Source organism: Lucilia cuprina, chromosome 3 (assembly GCF_022045245.1).
Source record: "Lucilia cuprina isolate Lc7/37 chromosome 3, ASM2204524v1, whole genome shotgun sequence".
Classification (NCBI taxonomy): domain Eukaryota; kingdom Metazoa; phylum Arthropoda; class Insecta; order Diptera; family Calliphoridae; genus Lucilia; species Lucilia cuprina.
Window position 1 is genome coordinate 44,249,237 of NC_060951.1, and position 21,998 is coordinate 44,271,234.

General features: G+C 30.2%; 1 protein-coding gene and 1 long non-coding RNA gene across 5 annotated transcripts in view; both read left to right on the plus strand.

The window, feature by feature from the left end:
- Positions 1 to 14,751, plus strand: part of LOC111680369 (calcium/calmodulin-dependent protein kinase type II alpha chain) — a 28,369-nt gene extending 13,618 nt beyond the window's left edge. For 3 of the 4 annotated variants that reach the window (XM_046945348.1, XM_023441999.2, XM_023442001.2), the window contains one exon: positions 12,348 to 14,751. In XM_046945348.1, coding sequence (XP_046801304.1) covers positions 12,807 to 14,276 — 1,470 coding nt within the window. In that variant the 5' untranslated portion in view covers positions 12,348 to 12,806 and the 3' untranslated portion in view covers positions 14,277 to 14,751. Of the gene's footprint in view, positions 1 to 11,207; positions 11,386 to 12,347 lie in introns of those variants that run through there. The other variant, XM_023442002.2, reaches the window with a different exon arrangement.
- A 2,942-nt stretch (positions 14,752 to 17,693) lies between these two features.
- On the plus strand, positions 17,694 to 21,414 carry LOC124419132. The gene is made up of 3 exons (XR_006940424.1): positions 17,694 to 18,955; positions 19,029 to 19,091; positions 21,172 to 21,414. It is a non-coding gene; the product is annotated as an uncharacterized LOC124419132 (long non-coding RNA).
- Positions 21,415 to 21,998: the final 584 nt, after the last annotated feature.

Here is a 21,998-nt window from a genome sequence, read left to right on the forward strand (position 1 = left end):
GTCAAAATCGATAGAGCAAGAGAGAGTCCCACCATTGAAGGCGTACTTGGCTGATTATATCCAAAAAATTTTGTGGTTTATATTTTTGCTAAACAAATTTTCAAATTTGTTGTTATTATTGTTTATTTTATCTTTAATAATTGGGTAACCTATATATACATATGTATGTACATACAAAATGTATCTTCTAGTATATAAACAATTTGTTTATGTAGATATTTACATACAATCATCATGTATAACATCATAACACAACCCCAAAATGGAATAACATCAACAGCAAGACCAAAGTACACAAATAAGTATGTATGTACGATAGAAATAATAATAAAATAAAGTGTTCATTTGGTTTGAAAATTGTTGTACAGTTTTTTTTTTGTATTTTTGTTTAGTACCCCTTGTAATGTAAATGTTTTGAAAATTTTCTGTATCGATGGACTCTAAAGTGGTGTCTCATTAAGACTCATACTCCTGACTTTTGTTGATTCTTAACAAATATAAACACAAATATTTTCCAATATCATTATTTTTTTGGTGGTAATAATTTCTTTATAGTTTTAGGTGAGCTTTGGTAGATATATAATTATTAGGGTGACTTTGAAATCGAACTTACTTATGTTTCCAATTCCTTTATCCTAGAGTATGGAATAAACTAATTTTTCGTCCAAATTATTGACTATTGTCTGTTTTGGACAATCTTGGTCTAGTCAATCACGTATTCTATTGTTTGAACTATAGTTAAGTCATTAGTCTAGACTATAATCTGTAATAAACTTTAGTGTAGTGTAGTCTAGTATATGGCCTGAACTAATGTCTAGTATGCAGTCTGGGCTATATCTAGTCTATAGTCTTGTGTATATTGTCGACTATTGCTTAGTCTTTAGTCTATAATCTAGTCCATTGTCTAGTCTATAGTCTAGTCTAAATTGTAGTCTATAGTCTAGTGTATAGTCTAGTGTATAGTCTAATGTATAGTCTAGTGTATAGTCTAGTGTATAGTCTAGTCTATAGTCTAGTCTATAGTCTAGTCTATAGTCTAGTCTATAGTCTAGTCTTTAGTCTAGTCAATAGTCTAGTCTATAGTCTAGTCTATAGTCTCGTCTATAGTCTAGTTTATAGTCTATTGTCTAGTCTATAGTCTAGTCTATAGTCTAGTCTATAGTCTAGCTTATAGTCTAGTCTATATTCTAGCCTATAGTCTGGTCTATGGTCTATAGTCTATACTCTAGTCTATAGACTAGTCTATAGTCTAGTCTATAGACTAGTCTAGTCTAGTCTACAGTCTAGTCTAGTCTACAGTCTAGTCTAGTTTATAGTCTAGTCTAGCTTATAGTCTAGTCTAGTTTATAGTCTAGTCTAGTTTATAGTCTAGTCTATATAGTCTAGTTTATAGTCTAGTCTATATAATCTAGTCTATAGTCTAGTCTATAGTCTAGTCTATAGTCTAGTCTATAGTCTAGTCTATAGTCTAGTCTATAGTCTAGTCTATAGTCTAGTCTATATTCTAGTCTATAGTCTAGTCTATAGTCTATAGTCTAGTCTATAGTCTAGTCTATAGTCTAGTCTATAGTCTAGTCTATAGTCTAGTCTATAGTCTAGTCTATAGTCTAGTCTATAGTCTAGTCTATAGTCTAGTCTATAGTCTAGTCTATAGTCTAGTCTATAGTCTAGTCTATAGTCTAGTCTATAGTCTAGTCTATAGTCTAGTCTATAGTCTAGTCTATAGTCTAGTCTATAGTCTAGTCTATAGTCTAGTCTATAGTCTAGTCTATAGTCTAGTCTATAGTCTAGTCTATAGTCTAGTCTATAGTCTAGTCTATAGTCTAGTCTATAGTCTAGTCTATAGTCTAGTCTATAGTCTAGTCTATAGTCTAGTCTATAGTCTAGTCTATAGTCTAGTCTATAGTCTAGTCTATAGTCTAGTCTATAGTCTAGTCTATAGTCTAGTCTATAGTCTAGTCTATAGTCTAGTCTATAGTCTAGTCTATAGTCTAGTCTATAGTCTAGTCTATAGTCTAGTCTATAGTCTTGTCTATAGTCTAGTCTATAGTCTAGTCTATAGGCTAGTCTATAGTCTAGTCTATAGTGTAGTCTATAGTCTAGTCTATAGTCTAGTCTATAGTGTAGTCTATAGTCTAGTCTATAGTCTAGTCTATTGTCTAGTCTATAGTCTAGTCTATAGTCTAGTCTATAGTCTAGTCTATAGTCTAGTCTATAGTCTAGTCTATAGTCTAGTCTATAGTCTAGTCTATAGTCTAGTCTATAGTCTAGTCTATAGTCTAGTCTATAGTCTAGTCTATAGTCTAGTCTATGGTCTATAGTCTAGACTATAGGCTAGACTCACAGTCTGGTCTATAGACTATAGTCTAGTCTATAGTCTAGACTATGGGCTAGACTCACAGTCTGGTCTATAGACTAGTGCATAGTTTGATATATAGACTAGTCCATAGTCTGATATATAGACTAGTTCATAGTCTCGTATGTAGACTAGTCCATAGTCTAGTATAAAGACTAGTCTAAAGTCTGATCTATAGACTAGTCTATTGCCGGACCTACAGACTAGTCCATAGTCTGGACTATAGCCTATTCCATAGTCATGACTATAATCTAATCTCATAGTCTTTACTATTGATTACTACATAGTTTGGTCTATAGTATTTCCTATTGTCCGAATTAATGTCTTGCCCATATAATAGTTTATTACGTTTATTTTGGGATCTCCCTTATGTATATAGATTGAAAATTATAAACAAACATATAGAGAGGGTAAAATATTAACTCCATAGACATAAATTGTCTAATAGCTATTTGGTATGTAGAAGTGGTTTTAGTTGTTATAAACAAAATTTAGTTTTTCGAAATAATACTACAGAACAGTACAAACACTTTTTATTCCAATATGTTGTGATTATGGTGGTGGTGGTGGTCAATTTTCTAGCACCCGCTTTTTTGTATATAATTGTTATTAACCCCAAAAGAAAAACATTAACAAAAAAATCATAGGAAAATTATTGAAATTATTATTAATAATAATTGTACTTGACTTTAATGATAGACGTTTATTGTTAGTTGTCTTGTAGCTAAAAGATTTTTGTCGGGCCAAATAAAATTTATTGGTTAAATTATACTTAAGAACTGGTCTGATCTAAGACTATTTGTGTTAAACCATCTAATAATTTTATTTACATGTAATTTTATTTTCCATTAAACACTTGGTGTCTATTTTAGATTTCATTTATTAAAGACCAGAGCCGCTATTTAATCAATATACATATTTCTATATTTAGGTATGATTCATTATTTTAACCAAACACTTTTAGTTTTTTTCCTTTAAAGAAACATAAAATTTCAATAAAAATGTTCGTTGTTTTTTTTTTTTTTTGTAAAATGTTTTAGCGTCAGAATTTAATAATATGTATATGAAAAAAAAACAAAAAACATTATAATATTATTAAAAAACAACCATAAATAAACCATTATGATTTATTAAGTGTAAAGTTAATAACATTCTGTTATTACGAGAGCTACAACAACAGCAGCAGCAGCACCGCCACAAAACCGCTAAAACAACACTCTGCCACTGACCACCGCACTAAATGTATTCACTTACACATGACCATATGCAGACTTTAATTTAGTTTTTCTTTTTTTTACAACAATTTTAAAGCTTTAATGTGGCATAAATTAAATTAAAATTAAATGGTAGCTACTTGAAAATTGGACATTTCAAATTGATTTCATTCATTTGTTAGCTGGTCGAATAATGAATTATGGCAACAGTGATGGGTTCCAAAATGTGTTCTATTCTATTTAAGAAAACGTTTTCAGTTTAGGTTTTAGAATAGGTGGACTATAGTCTAGTCTATAGTCTAGCCTATAGTCTAGTCTATAGTCTAGCCTATAGTCTAGTCTATAGTCTAGCCTATAGTCTAGTCTATAGTCTAGTCTATAGTCTAGTCTATAGTCTAGTCTATAGTCTAGTCTATAGTCTAGTCTATAGTCTAGTCTATAGTCTAGTCTATAGTCTAGTCTATAGTCTAGTCTATAGTCTAGTCTATAGTCTAGTCTATAGTCTAGTCTATAGTCTAGTCTATAGTCTAGTCTATAGTCTAGTCTATAGTCTAGTCTATAGTCTAGTCTATAGTCTAGTCTATAGTCTAGTCTATAGTCTAGTCTATAGTCTAGTCTATAGTCTAGTCTATAGTTTAGTCTACAGACTAGTATATAATCTAGTCTAGTTTATATATAGCCTAGTCTATAGTTTGGTCTATAGTCTAGTAGACTATAGACTAGACTATAGACTAGACTAAAGACTAGACTATAGACTAGACTATAGACTAGACTATAGACTAGACTATAGACTAGACTATGTCCCGTCTTTAGGTCAGTTTATATTCTATATCCTTGTTTACATTAAAGCCTATAGTCTGGTTATAATTTAAGATTATCGGAGAAAATATCGGACTTTAAAATATACGTTGAGATCGTTATCGACTTAAAAATTTTACTAAACTGAAATATTTTTTAGAAGAAAACTTATGAAGATACATAGGGTGTCCTAACATTCGTTTACGAACATTATTTCTATATATTTAGACTACATGAACATATAGACAGACATTTGATTTATACTCATATAATTATAGAGATTACAATGTATATTGCGTTTTTTTCTCCCTCGTTTAATATGAGGTTTTAGACAATACAGATTAATCAGTTAAACGTGGTGATTAAGACAAAATATATTTAATTTTATTTAAATAAAATCGCAAACAGTGAATTGTTTTCCAAGAGCTTGGCAGATAAGTGTAATTTGAAACAATAATGTCCAATAGGATAAAATTTATTATTAAATCTTTAATAGCGAATAGCTTTGGCGAAAATTGTGGTTATTTTCAATAATGGAGTTAAATAATATTCAACATAAAGAGATCAACTTTAAATTAAGATCAGCAAAGAAGTTTTGTCTTTAAAACAATTTTTGTATGAATGAGATTTCTTTAAGCCATTGAAATTTAAAGTACAATTTAACAAATAAATAAACTTTCAATTTCATTTTGAAAATTATACGATTTATCCGTATGATCGACTTTTACTATAATTCTCAAATTTGTTTCACTTACCCTTTAAAAATTTAAACACGGCTTTAAATTTTGATTGAAAGTAAAAGTTTCAATTTAAACTCGAAATTTGTTGTTTCTCCACAATCCAAACGAGTTGATTTCACACCTCATAATCTTTGAAAGAAAGACACGAGCACGTTTTCCAATCATTTGTTGGTAAATTAAGATGAAATTAAAGTGTTGTTCAGAAGGTATTTATTGTCGAAAATAAACCTGTAACAAAAACGTTATCCGATATAAAAACGTTAATAAATTATGAATATTAAATGAAATTAACAAATTGATAAAAAGAGTAGGAACAAATTATTAATCAGTGAAAAGAAAGACATTTTAAACAAACAAATAAAAAGAAGAAAATATTAAACTAACGCCCACAAATAATAGAAGTTGTTAAATTGATTCAAAACCCCCACGGACAGACACAGCCTCACAAAAGACATTTATAAATAAAAGATGGATCAATTTGTATTATAAACATATTCATTATATACCACAAAACAAAAATCAATGAATGAATGTTTGACGACTGACCAACCGATAGATCGATCGAACGATCAATCGATTTTAACTCAACAACCGCAATGAATACAAAAATGTGACGTTAAAAAGTGTTTGAATTGAATTTAAATAGAAAGAATTTAATATCAACTTTTATAATCGAATAAGACTTGGACCATCAATTTTAATAATACCTTAGTTTACCACCAACACCTCATTTAGGTTTTGTTTTTGTTATTTTATAGATTTGTTAATATTTTTGAATTTTTGTTAATATTTTGAGTTTTTTTCAATTTTATTTTGGTATTTATTTAAGAAAGCGTTTGAAATCGAAAGTGTTATTTATGATGGGCACCTGATGTCTGTTTGTGATGGGGGGTTTTGATATGATTGTAAATGTGAAAATCTTGAAATTTTAAAATTTTTTTTAAATTAATAGGAAATTTTGAGATTTTATGACGAATTTTGTTGCATTTGATTGGTAATTTATGGTGTAATTTTGTGAGAGTTTGTCATAATTTAAAGGTGTGTGTTTTCTTGAATTGTAATACATTTTTATTTCAAAAAGTATTAATAGTCCAGACCATAGTTCAGTTTAAAGTCTAGACATAGACAGACTATAGACATAGACTATAGTCTATAGTCCAGACTATAGTACTGTCCAGACAATAGTCTGTATTTCAAACTTTAGTCCTGAATATAGTTTATAGTCCAGACTATAGTATATACTCCAAACTATAGTCTAAAGAGCAGACTATTGTTTATAGTCCAGCCTATAGTTTATATATAGTTGAGTCTATAGTCCACACTATAGTAGGTTTATAGATTAGTCTACAGTGTAATATAGTATTCTATTTTCGACTAGTCAAAGGCACAACAAGTACTATATATTCACTATATTCCACAGTCCAGACTTTAGTCTATTCTACAGTCCAGTCTATTCTATAGTCCAGTCTATTCTATAGTAAAGACTAAAGTCTATTTTATAGTCTAGACTATAGTTTATTCTATAGTCCAGACTATACCCTATTCTATAGTCCAGACTATTGTCTATTCTATAGTCCAGACTATAGTCTATTCTATAGTCCAGACCACAGTCTATTCTATAGTTCAGACTACAGTCTATTCTATAGTCCAGACTACAGTCTATTCTATAGTAAAGACTATAGTCTATTCTATAGTCCAGACTATTCTATAGTCCAGACTATAGTCTATTCTATAGTCCAGGCTATAGTCTATTCTATAGTCCAGGCTATAGTCTATTCTATAGTCCAGACTATAGTCTATTCTATAGTCCAGACTATAGTAAATTCTATAGTCCAGACTATAGTTAATTCTATAGTCCAGACTATAGTCTATTCTATAGTCCAGACTATAGTAAATTCTATAGTCCAGACTATAGTCTATTCTATAGTCCAGACTATAGTCTATTCTATAGTCCAGACTATAGTCTATTCTATAGTCCAGACTATAGTCTATTCTATAGTCCAGACTATAGTCTATTCTATAGTCCAGACTATAGTCTATTCTATAGTCCAGACTATAGTCTATTCTATAGTCCAGACTATAGTCTATTCTATAGTCCAGACTATAGTCTATTCTATAGTCCAGACTATAGTCTATTCTATAGTCCAGACTATAGTCTATTCTATAGTCCAGACTATAGTCTATTCTATAGTCCAGACTATAGTATATTCTATAGTCCAGACTATAGACAGACTATAGTCTATTCTATAGTCAGACTATAGTCTACTCTATAGTCCAGGCTATAGTATATTCTATAGTCCAGGCTATAGTCTATTCTATAGTCCACGCTATAGTCTATTCTATAGTCTAGACTATGGTTTAATCTATAGTCGAGACTTTTATTTATAATAGACCATTGTGTCTTGTCCAGACTTTAGTCTGCTTAGTCTAGTCCTATAGTTTAATCTATAGTCCACTACAGCCCACAATTTTCTAGGGCGCAAAATATTTGTTTTTTTTTTAAGAAAATCTTTTAATTGTGTAAAAAATTCGACCTTCTTACGGCTTCAATTGAAATCACTTTATTCTTTTTTGTTTACTCTTTTTTTTTAAATACCAATTTATTTTTACTTAATTTTCGATAATAGTGCTAAAAGTCATTTTTAAAATTGATGATTTTTCAATGTGTGTTTAATTGTTTGGAATTTCAAAAATTTACATAAAAAAACTCAAAACACTAAAATCAATTTTTCAAGTTGTCAATTGCAATTAGTCTGTTTAAAAATTGTCTTTTTCAATACAGAAATTTGTTTGTATAAGAGTAAATATGTATACAACAGAGCATCGACATTTTTTTGCTGTTAGTTGTTGTAGTTGTTTATTTGTCACACTTTGTTTCTTGCAATTTAAATATTAATCGTTTATTTACACTACTTTAGAAAAAACGGTACAATTGCCAATTTTACACTGAATTCAAAGACAGATACACACACCTACAAAATACATACTTATACAAATGTATTCATATATATAGACAGTCAGAGCAAGGAGGAAAGCTAATCAAGTGCGACAATTGTTGTTATTGTTATATTAAAATAATGGTTGTGTTGTTGTATTTATTTACTTTAATATTTATTTCTTAAGACTATGAAAAATATTGTTTTGTTGCTTGTAGTTTTTTATTATTGTTTAATTTTTTTTGCTTTGTTTATTGGCAATGTCAAATTTATTAAATAAATATATTACAGTTTTTTTTAACGATTGTTGCAATTGTTTTTATTGAGTTCATTTTATTTGTTGGCTAATTCCCATATAAAAATGGAATGAATCTCTTAATGATTTGGTGTAATAAAAAAATTATGACTTTTTTTTTAAATCGTAAACAAATTGTAATTGAACAAAAATTCCACTTTAATATAAAAATCATTTATAAAGTGTTTGTAACGTTGTAAGGTTTTAATTAATGTTAATTATTTTGGCGAAAATATTTCATAACCACATGAACACGTTTAATTTAATGAAAATTAATGGTTGATTTGTGTGAAATTTTTTTGTACAAAAAATAATCGATAATGTTAATAATTGAATTGTTAATGGTTTTTTAAATGTTAATTGTTTATTTAAGAGTTATGAGGATTTATAGAAATGTTGTAAAAAAACTGTTATTTAAGTTATAAATTTCAATAGTTTTTATACAAAATCTTAATTCTTAGTTAGTTAAATAGGTAATAAGATAGATAGACAGATAGATAGATAAATAGATAGATAGATAGATAGATAGATAGATAGATAGATAGATAGATAGATAGATAAATAGATAGATAGATAGATAGATAGATAGATAGATAGATAGATAGATAGGTAGATAGATAGTTTGTTAGTTAGTTAGTTATTTAGTTAGTTGGTTAGTTAGTTAGTTAATTAATTCCTCAAGACTCTTATTTGTTCAATTTATAACTATTAGTATTTTGTTTAATTTATTTCTAATTCATTAATATTTCTGTTCAATCAATATTCATTGACTTTTCTTAAATTTAACCTTTAAACTAAAAATGAAACAGGTCATTGTACATTTCTTATCAAAGTCATTAAACTAAATGATAAATAATAAAATTTTTAGTTTAACTCAAAACTATCTATTTGTTTATTTTATGAAAATACATAAAGTCATTTTTAGTTTTAATAAACAACTTTGTCTTGCTTTAGCTAATTTTCATTATCTTTGATCATTTATTAACAAACAAAAATATTTAAAATATTTATTTATTTGATTTTTTTCTTCTATATGTCTCTCAAAATAAAATTGATTTATGACACCTTGTTGTAGCAATAATATAAAAAAACAACTAACACCACAAACTTTAGCTTGAAATATTCTTAAAATTTCTGCAAAAAAAAATTTTTTTCTAAATTTTTCGAAATGTTTATATAATTTATGATTTTATGTTGACATTTTGGTATGCCAAATGTTGCTTGCTGCATGCATACATGCATGCAACACAACATAACTTGACAACTCCGACAACCATGAAAAGAAAAACAATTACGAAAAAATACTATTTAGAAAAAAAAAAAAAAAAATATTGACAAAAAACAAAAATAATAACTAGAGATATATTGGACTGTCTACACATGCAGCTGTGATTATATCTTAACACTTGTCTTAAAAATACACTGGCGTTTAAATTAAAATGAACAGAATTTTGCAAAAAAAAAAAAAAAACAATTAAATCTTGTCAATAGTCTAGTCTTTAGTCATGTCTAAAGTCTAGTCTATAATATACTCTATAATCTATTCTATAGTCAATAGTCTTTATTGTAGTATATAGCCTAGTATATTTTCTAGTCTATAGTCTATTCAATAGTCTAGTCAAGTCTGTAGTGTAGTCTATAGTCTAGTCTATAGTCTAGCCTATAGTCTAGTCTATAGTCTAGTCTATAGTCTAGCCTATAGTCTAGTCTATAGTCTAGTCTATAGTCTAGTCTATAGTCTAGTCTATAGTCTAGTCTATAGTCTAGTCTATAGTCTAGTCTATAGTCTAGTCTATAGTCTAGTCCATAGTCTAGTCTATATTCTAGTCTATAGTCAAGTCTATAATCTAGTCAATAGTCTAGTCTATAATCTAGTCTATAGTCTAGTCCATAGTCTAGTCTAAAGTTTAGTCTATAGTCAAGTGTATAGTCTTGTCTAATCTACATTCTTGTTTAATCTAGTCTGTAGTCTAGTCTATAGTCTAGCCCATATTTTAGTCAATAGTCTAGTCTATAGTGTAGTCTATAGTCTAGTCTATAGTCTACTTGATATTTTTCGGAATTTGTCGAACATTTATAAATTTAGTATTTTTTCATAATTTTGTATCAAATATTGAACTTTAAAGTTTTTTAAACTTAATGCATTTATTCAAATTTTGTGCAGTTTTCAATAAGCAAGTCTTATTTTTTTGTAGACTGCTTCTTGCTTTTGTTATTGTATATTGTTGAGTTTTTAATAATAAATTAATCAACATTAATTAATTGAATTTTTTTTGTAAGAAATAATTTGATTTTTATTTGCGACACTATTGTAAACAAACGACAAAATCTTAAAGTGGGTGTTTTGTGGAAAAATCAAACTAAAATGTTAAATGTGGCAATATTAAAAATTAAAAACTATGGCAACTTTCTAGCTAATATCCTGTTGGGAATAAAATTTCCCTTTTTAAACAGGGTTGTATTTAAAAACTCAACACTTTTACACAACATACAGACATATTTTCAAAGCAAGAGAGCTTGGAATAGAGAGAGAGAGAACTACCCTTATTTACCGTTAGAATGTAGTTTTTGTGCTAAATGCTCTTTTAGTGTTACCAACTTAAAAGTATTCTAAGCTAATTGGCAACATAATTGCGACACATAGTCAGACCATTTCCAATTGTATTTCAGCAAGAAAATAACCTTATAAGTTTTTTTTCCTTTAGTGGTGGCACACCGTACAATAGTGAGTGATGAGTGCACAAACTGTGGTGGTGGGTTTAGAACAATTTTTCGGTAGTTTTGATTCTGCGTACTAAACAACAGTTACAAATATTCCCAATGAGGGGAGACAAGTAGAATAGAATAGAAAATAACCGTTCTTGTTCTTGTTTTTTCCCTAAGAGTGTTGGATGCGAGATATAAAATATATAGAAAACGCATCAACGTTGAAAATGTAGATACAAACTTTTTTTCTCTGCTGGTTAAGTGCTTCGTTAACAACTAAACCGAAATATATAGAAAAAAAGTGAAAAATTACTAACAAAAAATACAAACTGTTGAACGGGTAAGATAAAAATTATTAAAAGAACTATTTATGAAACGAATTTAAACGATTTTAATATAAATTTTGCTAATAAATATTATTTTTTAATTTCCTTGTAAAAAGTAAAAACTAAAATGTGCTAAAAATTAAGTGATTTTTTATAATAAAAGAAAAAAAGTTGAAATAAAATGTTGAAAAAAAAAATTCCCAAAAGAAGAGAAAAAAAACTATAACAAAAATCATTACAGGACAAGGACTGATTAGAATTTACATATACATACACTTCCGTTGTTCACAAGTTATTTTTTTTTTTTTTTGATTTTCAACACTCTGCCCCGAATCTGGGTCAGTTGGAGTTTAAGACACAAACGAATAAGAACAGAAATACACTGAATAAATAGAAATAAATATATAGTTCGCAATAAATTGAAAAGAACTACTCTACTTAACTCATCTCAACTAAACTTAATGTTTTAATAATAAAATAATAATAAAATATAAATAAATTATAATATAAAAAAGAAATCTATAATATAATAAATAAAAATACATACATACATTGTTACAAAAAAAAAAAAACGTATGAAAAATATCTGCTATACATACAAGTAGAGTATATACAATATACATACATATACAATATTTATATACATTTATACATACATATATTAACCAAAAAAAAGAAAAAAAACAGAAGGAAGAAAAGAAAGAAAGGAAAAACCTAAAAAAAGAACCCAACTACTAACCGAGTGCTTTAATAATAACTCTTGCCCCCTGTTTTTATTGTTATAGTAATTAATATTAAATTATAAAAAAAACTTCTGCTTGCTCTACACCTAGAAATTTTTTTAATGAAAAAAATCCTAACAAAAGTTTTGAAAAAAATATAGTTAGAAAATATACAATAAAAAAAATCAAGTTAAAAATCAATTTAATCGACTGCTTTCTTCTTCTGCGTTCTTTTTTTTTATTTCGAAATATAGAGTTGCATCTACAACATACTACAACAACAACTACTACTGCTACAACACCAACAACACCAGCAGCAGCAGCAACAACATTATAAAGAACACCAAAAAACCACATACAAACACACAACAACAAAAGCAGCAACAGCAACAACAACTTACAACAAAAACGGCTAAAGGAGCTACGAAATACGATTGAGACTTCAAACGTTTACGAGGAGGAGACAACTTTTCCACGATTAATAAAATAAACTCTGCTCCCTACTAAAGTATCCAAACCAAGAGACCCACTAGTCACTTAGAAAAAGGTTTTCTTTTTATTTCTTGGTCCTTTTTTTCTGATTATTTCTGTAAAAAAGTTAAAAACAGAAATCGAGCGACCGACACTACACGACACGACACACCAACTGTTGTGATTGACGTGGGGTCCTTTATTTTGTTGCCGCAATAGATTTTCTCAAGTGTGCCATCGCGATGGCTGCACCTGCAGCCTGTACGCGTTTCTCGGACAATTATGAGATTAAAGAAGAGCTGGGCCGAGGCGCTTTTTCGATTGTAAAACGTTGCGTTCAAAAATCCACAGGCAATGAGTTTGCCGCAAAGATTATCAATACCAAAAAGTTAACAGCACGAGATTTTCAAAAGTTAGAGCGTGAGGCGAGAATCTGCCGTAAGCTGCATCATCCAAATATTGTGCGACTGCACGACAGTATACAGGAGGAGAACTATCACTATTTGGTGTTCGATCTGGTGACCGGGGGCGAATTGTTTGAGGACATTGTTGCAAGGGAATTCTATTCAGAGGCGGATGCATCGCATTGTATTCAGCAGATATTGGAATCGGTAAATCACTGCCACTCGAATGGTGTGGTCCATCGTGATCTGAAGCCGGAAAATTTACTATTAGCTAGCAAGGCCAAGGGTGCCGCCGTAAAACTGGCCGACTTTGGTCTGGCCATTGAGGTGCAAGGTGATCATCAGGCCTGGTTCGGTTTTGCCGGCACTCCTGGCTACCTCTCACCGGAGGTGCTCAAGAAGGAACCCTACGGCAAGCCAGTGGACATTTGGGCTTGTGGTGTTATCTTATACATTTTGCTCGTTGGTTATCCACCGTTTTGGGATGAGGACCAGCACCGTCTGTATTCCCAGATCAAGGCTGGAGCTTACGATTACCCATCGCCCGAATGGGATACGGTAACACCAGAAGCCAAAAATCTCATCAATCAAATGCTTACCGTCAATCCCCACAAGCGCATCACAGCGGCCGAGGCCCTCAAACACCCCTGGATATGCCAGCGCGAGCGTGTTGCCTCTGTGGTACACCGCCAAGAAACTGTTGATTGCCTCAAGAAGTTCAACGCCCGTCGCAAGCTGAAGGGCGCCATTTTGACCACCATGCTGGCCACGCGCAACTTCTCCAGCAAGAGCATGGTCACCAAGAAGGGCGAGGGCTCGCCCGTTAAGGACTCGACCGACTCATCCAACACCACGTTGGAAGATGACGATGTCAAGGCCAGGCGCCAGGAGATCATTAAAATCACGGAACAACTGATTGAGGCCATCAACAGTGGTGATTTTGATGCCTACACCAAAATCGGTGATCCGCATTTGACTGCTTTCGAGCCGGAAGCCCTCGGCAATCTGGTCGAAGGAATTGACTTTCACAAATTCTACTTTGAAAATGTTTTGGGCAAGAATTGCAAAGCCATCAATACTACCATTTTAAATCCACACGTCCATCTGTTGGGCGAGGATGCCGCTTGTATTGCTTATGTACGCTTAACTCAATATATCGATAAACAGGGTCATGCCCACACCCATCAGTCGGAGGAGACACGTGTCTGGCATAAACGCGATAATAAATGGCAGAATGTCCATTTCCATCGTAGTGCTTCGGGCAAAGCTAGTGGAGCAACGACTTTTGATTTTGTATCCAAAAATTAGACGACGACGATGATGATGATAACAACAACAACTACGACGACTGCTACGACAACAACCAAACAACAACAATGACGACGACGACGAAAGCCACGACGACAGTATGTCTACCACTATATAAACTATAACAAACAACAACAACAAAACTACTTACAACAGGATTATTTATATGTGTGTGTGCAAAAAATAAAAAGAAGAAGTGAAAGAAGAGCTAAAGGAAGATGAATCAGAAGAAAACAAAAAGATGAATTATAATAGAAAAGAAGAGAACAGCAGCATTAAAAGCGAACGAGAAGAAAAAATGAACTTTTTTTATTGAACAAAAAAAAAAAAAAAAACAAAACCAAAAACAAAAAATATATAAAAACCGTGCAAAAAAAAAACTTTTTATTTTTTAGAGTGGAAGAGAAAGATGTTGAAGAAGATACAGAAGAACATGATGAATTTTTATTTTATTTTTTCGAAAGAAGAACGAGAAGAAGAGACAGAGGAAGGAGAAGAAGCCGCAGCAGCAGCAGCACTTGTCAGTGTTATAATTACACAGATATTTTTTGCGTCTACGTCACCATTTTTTTCTTACTTTAGACTCTTATAAAAAATATACTTATAATTATAAATTAAAACAAAAAAAAAAAAAAATAATAAAAACAAAAAATACAAAAAACCAAAATTCGATCGAATTCTTAAATAAATTATATCACAATTTAATAAAAATAAATAAATGAATAAAAAAAAAACAAAAAAATCCCAAAAAAACATACATGTAAACATTTAAAATTTAACTAACTAATTAAATTTAATTCTAAAATAAATTCTAATTAAATTCTCAAAATAAAATAAAAAAACAAAAAACCAAAAAATGATGGTAAAGTGTTTTTATTTTTTCTTTCAGACAGCATACCCCCACCCTCCCCTCTATATTTTCTGTCACACTTTAAATTCACTTGTTTTTTTCCTAACAATTGTAATTGGAATTGTATGGATTCCATTCAATTAAACCAATCAATTGACAACGTAACACCACATATGTGATAAGGCAAACAGAGAGTTAAAGGAGAAAGGGGAGGATGGATGCTTCTTCCGTTTACCAGCTCATTTTCATGTTCAATCTCATTTCCTTTTTCCGACTCCCGTCTATCAATTATATGTTTTTCCTTTACAAATTCAAACACATATATACCTACATACATACATTCATACTTATTTATTCTATCCACTTCTCTTTATTAATTGAATATGTATATCAAGGACTAAAATTGAACTAACTGACTGTCAGAGTGATAGTATACTGTGCGAAAAAGAATGTGAGTTTGTATTATTGTTATTCATCATCATCATCATCACTCTCACCACGACTGCCACTACCAACTACTCAGCATCTCATGTTCATTTACTCGACACAAGTATTGAATTAAAATCAACATCAATAACATCAACAACAATAAGCATCATATTCAAATCAACCACGTATCCTTGTAGCATGTTAAACTAACTAATGACAATTTATTATTTATTCATCATTTCTATTTCATTCGTTTATTCCTCACCATTATGGCCTTTTGTGTCTTCTTTCATATGTCTTAGAGATAAACATGGTTGGTGCCAACCACTTTTAGGAGCCTTTTTGTTTTGGCAAAGTTTGTACAAAAAAGTCATAGGTTTACTGAGGTTACGTTGTGAAACGAATCACAACGTAAGTTTATCTTAATTCCTTAGCTGAATCAGATATAACCTCAGATGTTTAAAACTTTTAGTTAAAATATCATTTAAAAGACGACAAGTTTGGACTTTTAAATTTTAGATTTCGATCAGTTGAATGCCTCAAATATTTCAAATCTTGAACGCCTCAAATATTTCAAATCTGATGCGATAGAGAAATTCTGAGCGATCTTATAGCTTGAGTGCACCTCAATTCTTTAGGCAGATATACTTAGACTTTGACTTTTCTTTTATTCAAGTTTTGTATTTCGTTTCGAAAGACTTTCATGATCTAAACTATCTCAAATATCTGATGTAACATCCATTAGGAATGAGAGCTTCCTATCTCGATTCGTTTTATTGGTATCGATATCGACAAACCACTTAAAAGTTGTGAGAAGTACAAACCAATTTAATGATTTAGCCTGACTCAAAGATATAAGCCATCTAAACCAATTTATCAGATATTCCATCTAGTAGGAGAGGAAGCTTTTACTAATCCAAAATTTTGGATATTTTGCTATTGTGATCGGAGAGGACACTTTTACTAGGCGAAATTTCTAAATGAACTTTGAGAATTTTAGATATGAGCCTATTGTGATCGGAAATCATCTGAGTTTCATGTTATTCTCTAATGTATTATAGTGCAGGATAATGTGCCGGTTAAATGCTTTCTATAGGATATCACCGAAAAGTTTTAAATGAGAATACTACAGATCAGAAAAAATACCCTTCCGCAAATACCCATTAAAAATTCATACCACCATATTAACCTCGGATTTATGAAGAAATTGAATTTTTTTGTTACTTCTAAAACTTTGAAAAATTTTAAGAATTAAAAAAAAAACGATAAACATCTTGTATAAGAATCAAAATCGTACGGAGATTGAAATCTTTATTTGTATTACAACAAAAAAAGTTTAAAACACCTTTTAGACCACACCTTGTTTATTGCCCAAACAAATGTACTCTTCCAAAGTTATGCCATATTTATCATGACCACACTTTCTACTCCAAAAAAAAAGAGAAAATAAAAAAAACAATTTCTCAAAGTAATTAACTTTATTTACACATGAAAAGTTTGCAACATGCCTTTCAACGATGTGTCATATGATAAGAAATATTCTAGCTGTTCCACTTATTTTGAAGTGCCACAAAACTTTAGTGAAAACTTGATGCAATTTCATTTATTAAACAATTGTATTTTAAAAGTTAGAAACTTAAAAGTTTACAAATCATTCGTCCACAATTAATATGACGTTTTTGTTTTTTTGGGTTATATACAATACTGGCTGGGTTCCTCGGTAGGTTAGTTGATAGTCGTGAAGTTCACAAGAGATTCTAAAAGGAGTACACAACTGGTCTGATAGTGGTTTCATTTTAAACTAGGAATTCAGTGTTCTCAGTGAAAACGATTTGTAAATCATTGTGACTGTGATCACGAGTTTGCACAATGAATCGAAACAATATTGCTCATCGGAACTAACTATATAACTAAATCTCTGGTTAAATCTTGGGTTCTAATGAAAAGACGAAAGGTATAACAGATCCAAAGTTTAAACTATCGCGAAATTTTAAATATAAAGATTTCCTGAAGAGGTTTTTTTAAGCAAAGACACTTATTGAATGAAAAATTTGACTTGTGGAACAATAGTGAATTCTTAGGAAAAAAACAAAGAATATTGACTCGGGCAAGGCAGATCCAAAGCGAGAACTATGATGTTTATTCAGTTTATCTAAGCAAGACATTTGTAACTTTTTGTAAAGGTGGTTTTTAATGATCTTTTTCCTATTAAATGTAAATAAGTTCTCAAATAGTTTTGATTAACTTCTTAAAGTTTTTAATGTTTGATTTTTATAATTCTGAACACTAAAATGAAACAAAATTTTACTATTCAAGAAAAAACTATTGAGTAATTTTCTTAAATTCCTAAACATTTCTAAACATATTTACACATAACTTAACATATTTTTATTAAAGTGTTAACGAAAAAAAAACTACAATTTTTGCAACAATTTCGTTAGTACCCATAGAAATACTCATTACGCATCCCCAGTTTTAAAGCATTCTTTGCAAGGGGCCTACCAACCGACCAGCCCAATACAACAATAATCAACTTAACAACAATGTTAAGGATATTGTATTCTCCAATATACATATAAAAGTGTGTGTTTGGGGAGTGTGAGTGTTTAGATGTATGTATTTATGTATATGAGGGTTGTAGTTGTTTTTGGCTGATGATGATACAATTGTATTTATTTTTAACATTCAGCCATATTGTCTGCATATTGAATATAGGATTCACTATGACTGTATGTGTGTGTGTGTGAGGGAACGTGAGTGCATGTTTGGAAGTGTGTAACCAAGTGAGTGAGTGACTTAGTAATTGTATTTGAATGTATGTTGTTGTGTTTGTATGTATGTTAGTTGACTGACAGACAGAAAAACCCTGTTGCTTCTCATTGAATTTCCAATGCGACTGCTACTTGTTAGGGTGTGGGCAAAAGGGGAGGCATAAAAGGAATAGATGAATAATAAGAGGTAAAAAAAGATGTGAAGAGAAACTCAAGTAAATAAATTGAAAAAAAAAACGTAAAAGAAATGGATGCAGCTGATGTTTGTGTTTGGCAACACTTCTTTTGTGCGTATACAATACAAGACGAGACAGTTAGTCAGACTCACTAAAAGTCAATTTTAAAGGTTCACTTACCGACTGTCTGACTACTAATACTCTTGGTTACATACACACTTTCGAAGAACAAATAACGCTCAACAACGAAGCAACAACCACAAGAACAACAACAATACAAGCTCATCTATGGGTATTTGCTTAAATAGTTATTTGGAGAGCAGCAAAGGAAAGTAAAAACAAAATAATTTCACATGTGGTTTGATGAAAGAGACAGCTAGGATGGATGGATGAATGCCTGTTGGTGTATTAACAGCGTTTAGAATTAATCACAATTTGTAGAGGATATTTAATGTAAGTATATACTTGCTATTTTGACCATTTAATCTGGTTTCAGCTATGTATTTAAATCTCCCACCCACTGAAGACAATACTACTATCAGCACCACCAAAAACAACATCAACATCCAGCTACCCCATGCTAACGTCGGTAAGTAGTTATACATACAAACATAGTATTTTGTATAATAAAAATTGGGTGTTTATTAAGGAATGATTGAAATTTAAGTAAGTTGTGTATTATTGTTGTTGTTTAGTATCTTAGTTATTTTAAGTGCTCTTGTGCTCTGATTATATAGTTAATTTTAATCTGTAATTTATTTAAACACACACCGTTACAGTAGTAGTAGTGGTATGTTGTGCTCAAGTGCAAATTAGCGGGATCATAAACATTGTTTGATAATTTAATGGGGATTTATTTGATTTGTAAATCTCTGTAAACACCCACAACAGGTTGATATAAAATGGGGAGGGAATTATTTTTGTTGTTAATGAAGTTTTGCTAACATATGGATCGTCATTTTTGGGTTCATTTCTGTTCAATTCTGTTCATTTCTATTCATTTCTGTTCAGTTCTGTTAAGTTCCGTTCATTTTCTGTCCAGTTCTGTTTATTTCTATTCATTTATGTTCGATTCGGTTCTGTTCAGTTCTGTTCAGTTCAGTTCTGTTCAGTTCTGTTCAGTTCTGTTCAGTTCTGTTCAGTTCTGTTCAGTTCTGTTCAGTTCTGTTCAGTTCTGTTCAGTTCTGTTCAGTTCTGTTCAGTTCTGTTCAGTTCTGTTCAGTTCTGTTCAGTTCTGTTCAGTTCTGTTCAGTTCTGTTCAGTTCTGTTCAGTTCTGTTCAGTTCTGTTCAGTTCTGTTCAGTTCTGTTCAGTTCTGTTCAGTTCTGTTCAGTTCTGTTCAGTTCTGTTCAGTTCTGTTCAGTTCTGTTCAGTTCTGTTTAGTTCTGTTCAGTTCTGTTCAGTTCAGTTCTGTTTAGTTCTGTTCAGTTCTATTCATTTCTATTCAGTTCTGTTCAGTTCTATTCATTTCTATTCAGTTCTGTTCACTTCTGTTCATTTATATTCATTTCTGTACAGTTCTATTCATTTCTGCTCAGTTCTGTTTATTGCTGTTCAGTTCTGTTTATTTCTATTCATTTATGTTCGGTTCTGTTCATTTCTGTTTATTTCTTTTTGGTTCATTCCTGTTCAGTTCTGAAAAGAACAGAAATATATAGAAATGAACAGAAGTGAACAGAACTGAACAGTGGAAATGAACAAAAGTGAACAGAACTGAACGGAAATGAATAAAAGTGATTTCTGTTCTATTCATTTCTGTACAGTTCTATTCATTTCTGAATGAGAACTGTTCAGATCTGTTCACTTCTGTTCATTTCTACTGTTCAGTTCTGTTCACTTCTGCCCATTTCTATTCATTTCTGTACAGTTCTATTCATTTCTGTTGATTTCTGTTCAGTTCTGTTTATTTCGGAAATGAATAGAAATAAACATAACCGATCAGAAATCACTATTATTCATTTCTGTTCAGTTCTGTTCATTTCTATTCATTTCTGTACAGTTCTATTTATTTCTGTTCATATCATTAACAACTTTTTAAGTTGCCACGCATAATACAATCGCCAAATGTTATCGAATCTAAGCAGTTCTTAGTTATAAAATTAAAATTATAATACTCGTGTTAGATTAAATTTACCGTATTTTAATTAAATAACTTCAAAGAAAAAACAATTATATGAAAAATTAAAAACTCCTACCTACCTACACTTGTTTAAAATTTTATGTAAATCTTAATAATAAAACCAAGATAAGAATATAATTTCAAGTGTGATTGATCTTGAATAAACATCTAATAAAAAAATAAATTATGATTCAACACAACATTTTTATAAAAAAATAAAAAAAAATGTACTTAGTTATAGTAGAACTGTGTTTGTATAATTTTTTTTGTTACGCATGCGTAATTTATAAAAAAAAGATATAAATTCAAATTTGAAACATAAATCGCCCTTTAAATACATTAAACTATAAGTAAATTATAAACTCATTTTTAATACCAACAAATTTTATGTTTTTTATGGTAAAAACCAACCAAAATTAAAAAAATAAACTTTAACAAGAACTTGTCAAAAAATTAATAAAAGGAACAAAAAATAGAAAAAAAAATAATAAAATGATTTCATGTACAAAAGAATCAATTTACAATTTTGATCATGTTCTTTTCGATTTTAGACAACCATAAAAGGTGTGGTGTGGTCTGGTCTGGTCTATAACGGCGACAGCAAATTGCCAGTATTTAGTTACTGAGAGTTTTAAACACCAACAAATACACACCACCTCCACCTTACTAAGAAACCAACAACAACAACATCAACAACCATACAACCGAACGAGATGGATGTCTATGGATTAAAACCAGATTAAAACTCGTTAAGAACAATAAATAAATTAATAAAAATATTTATAAATTATGTATTTTGACTTGTTTCACGTTTCATTTTTCCAATTCACATTTTTTTAAATTGTTTTTGTTCTTTTGATTTTTCTTCAAAAATGTTTAGCAAATTTACACTGAATATTAAAATAATTTTAATGACTTGATTGCATAAATCAAATGGTAAGTTTATGTTAAACTATGTGTGTGTGTGTGTGTTTAATGTTTAAATAATGAAAAAATAAAAATTCAACAGTATACAATTTCAAATTGGAGTTTTTTTTATTTTTTCTTTAAAGTGTTGTTTTTTTGGTCTTAACAATAGATGTTTGACATAAAACAATTTGTTGTGCATAGAATTGAAATAAATAATTTAAAAAAATATTACATAGAGATATGAAATATAATGCCTAGTGGGTATTTATTGATGTAGTTAAATTTAGTTTGTTGTTGTTGTAGTTGATAGAAACAATTAATACTTGGTTGAAAAAGCCAAGAAATATTGATTTTGCTAGCTCGAGATTTATCTATCTATCTATCTATCTATCTATCTATCTATCTATCTATCTATCTATCTATCTATCTATCTATCTATCTATCTATCTATCTATCTATCTATCTATCT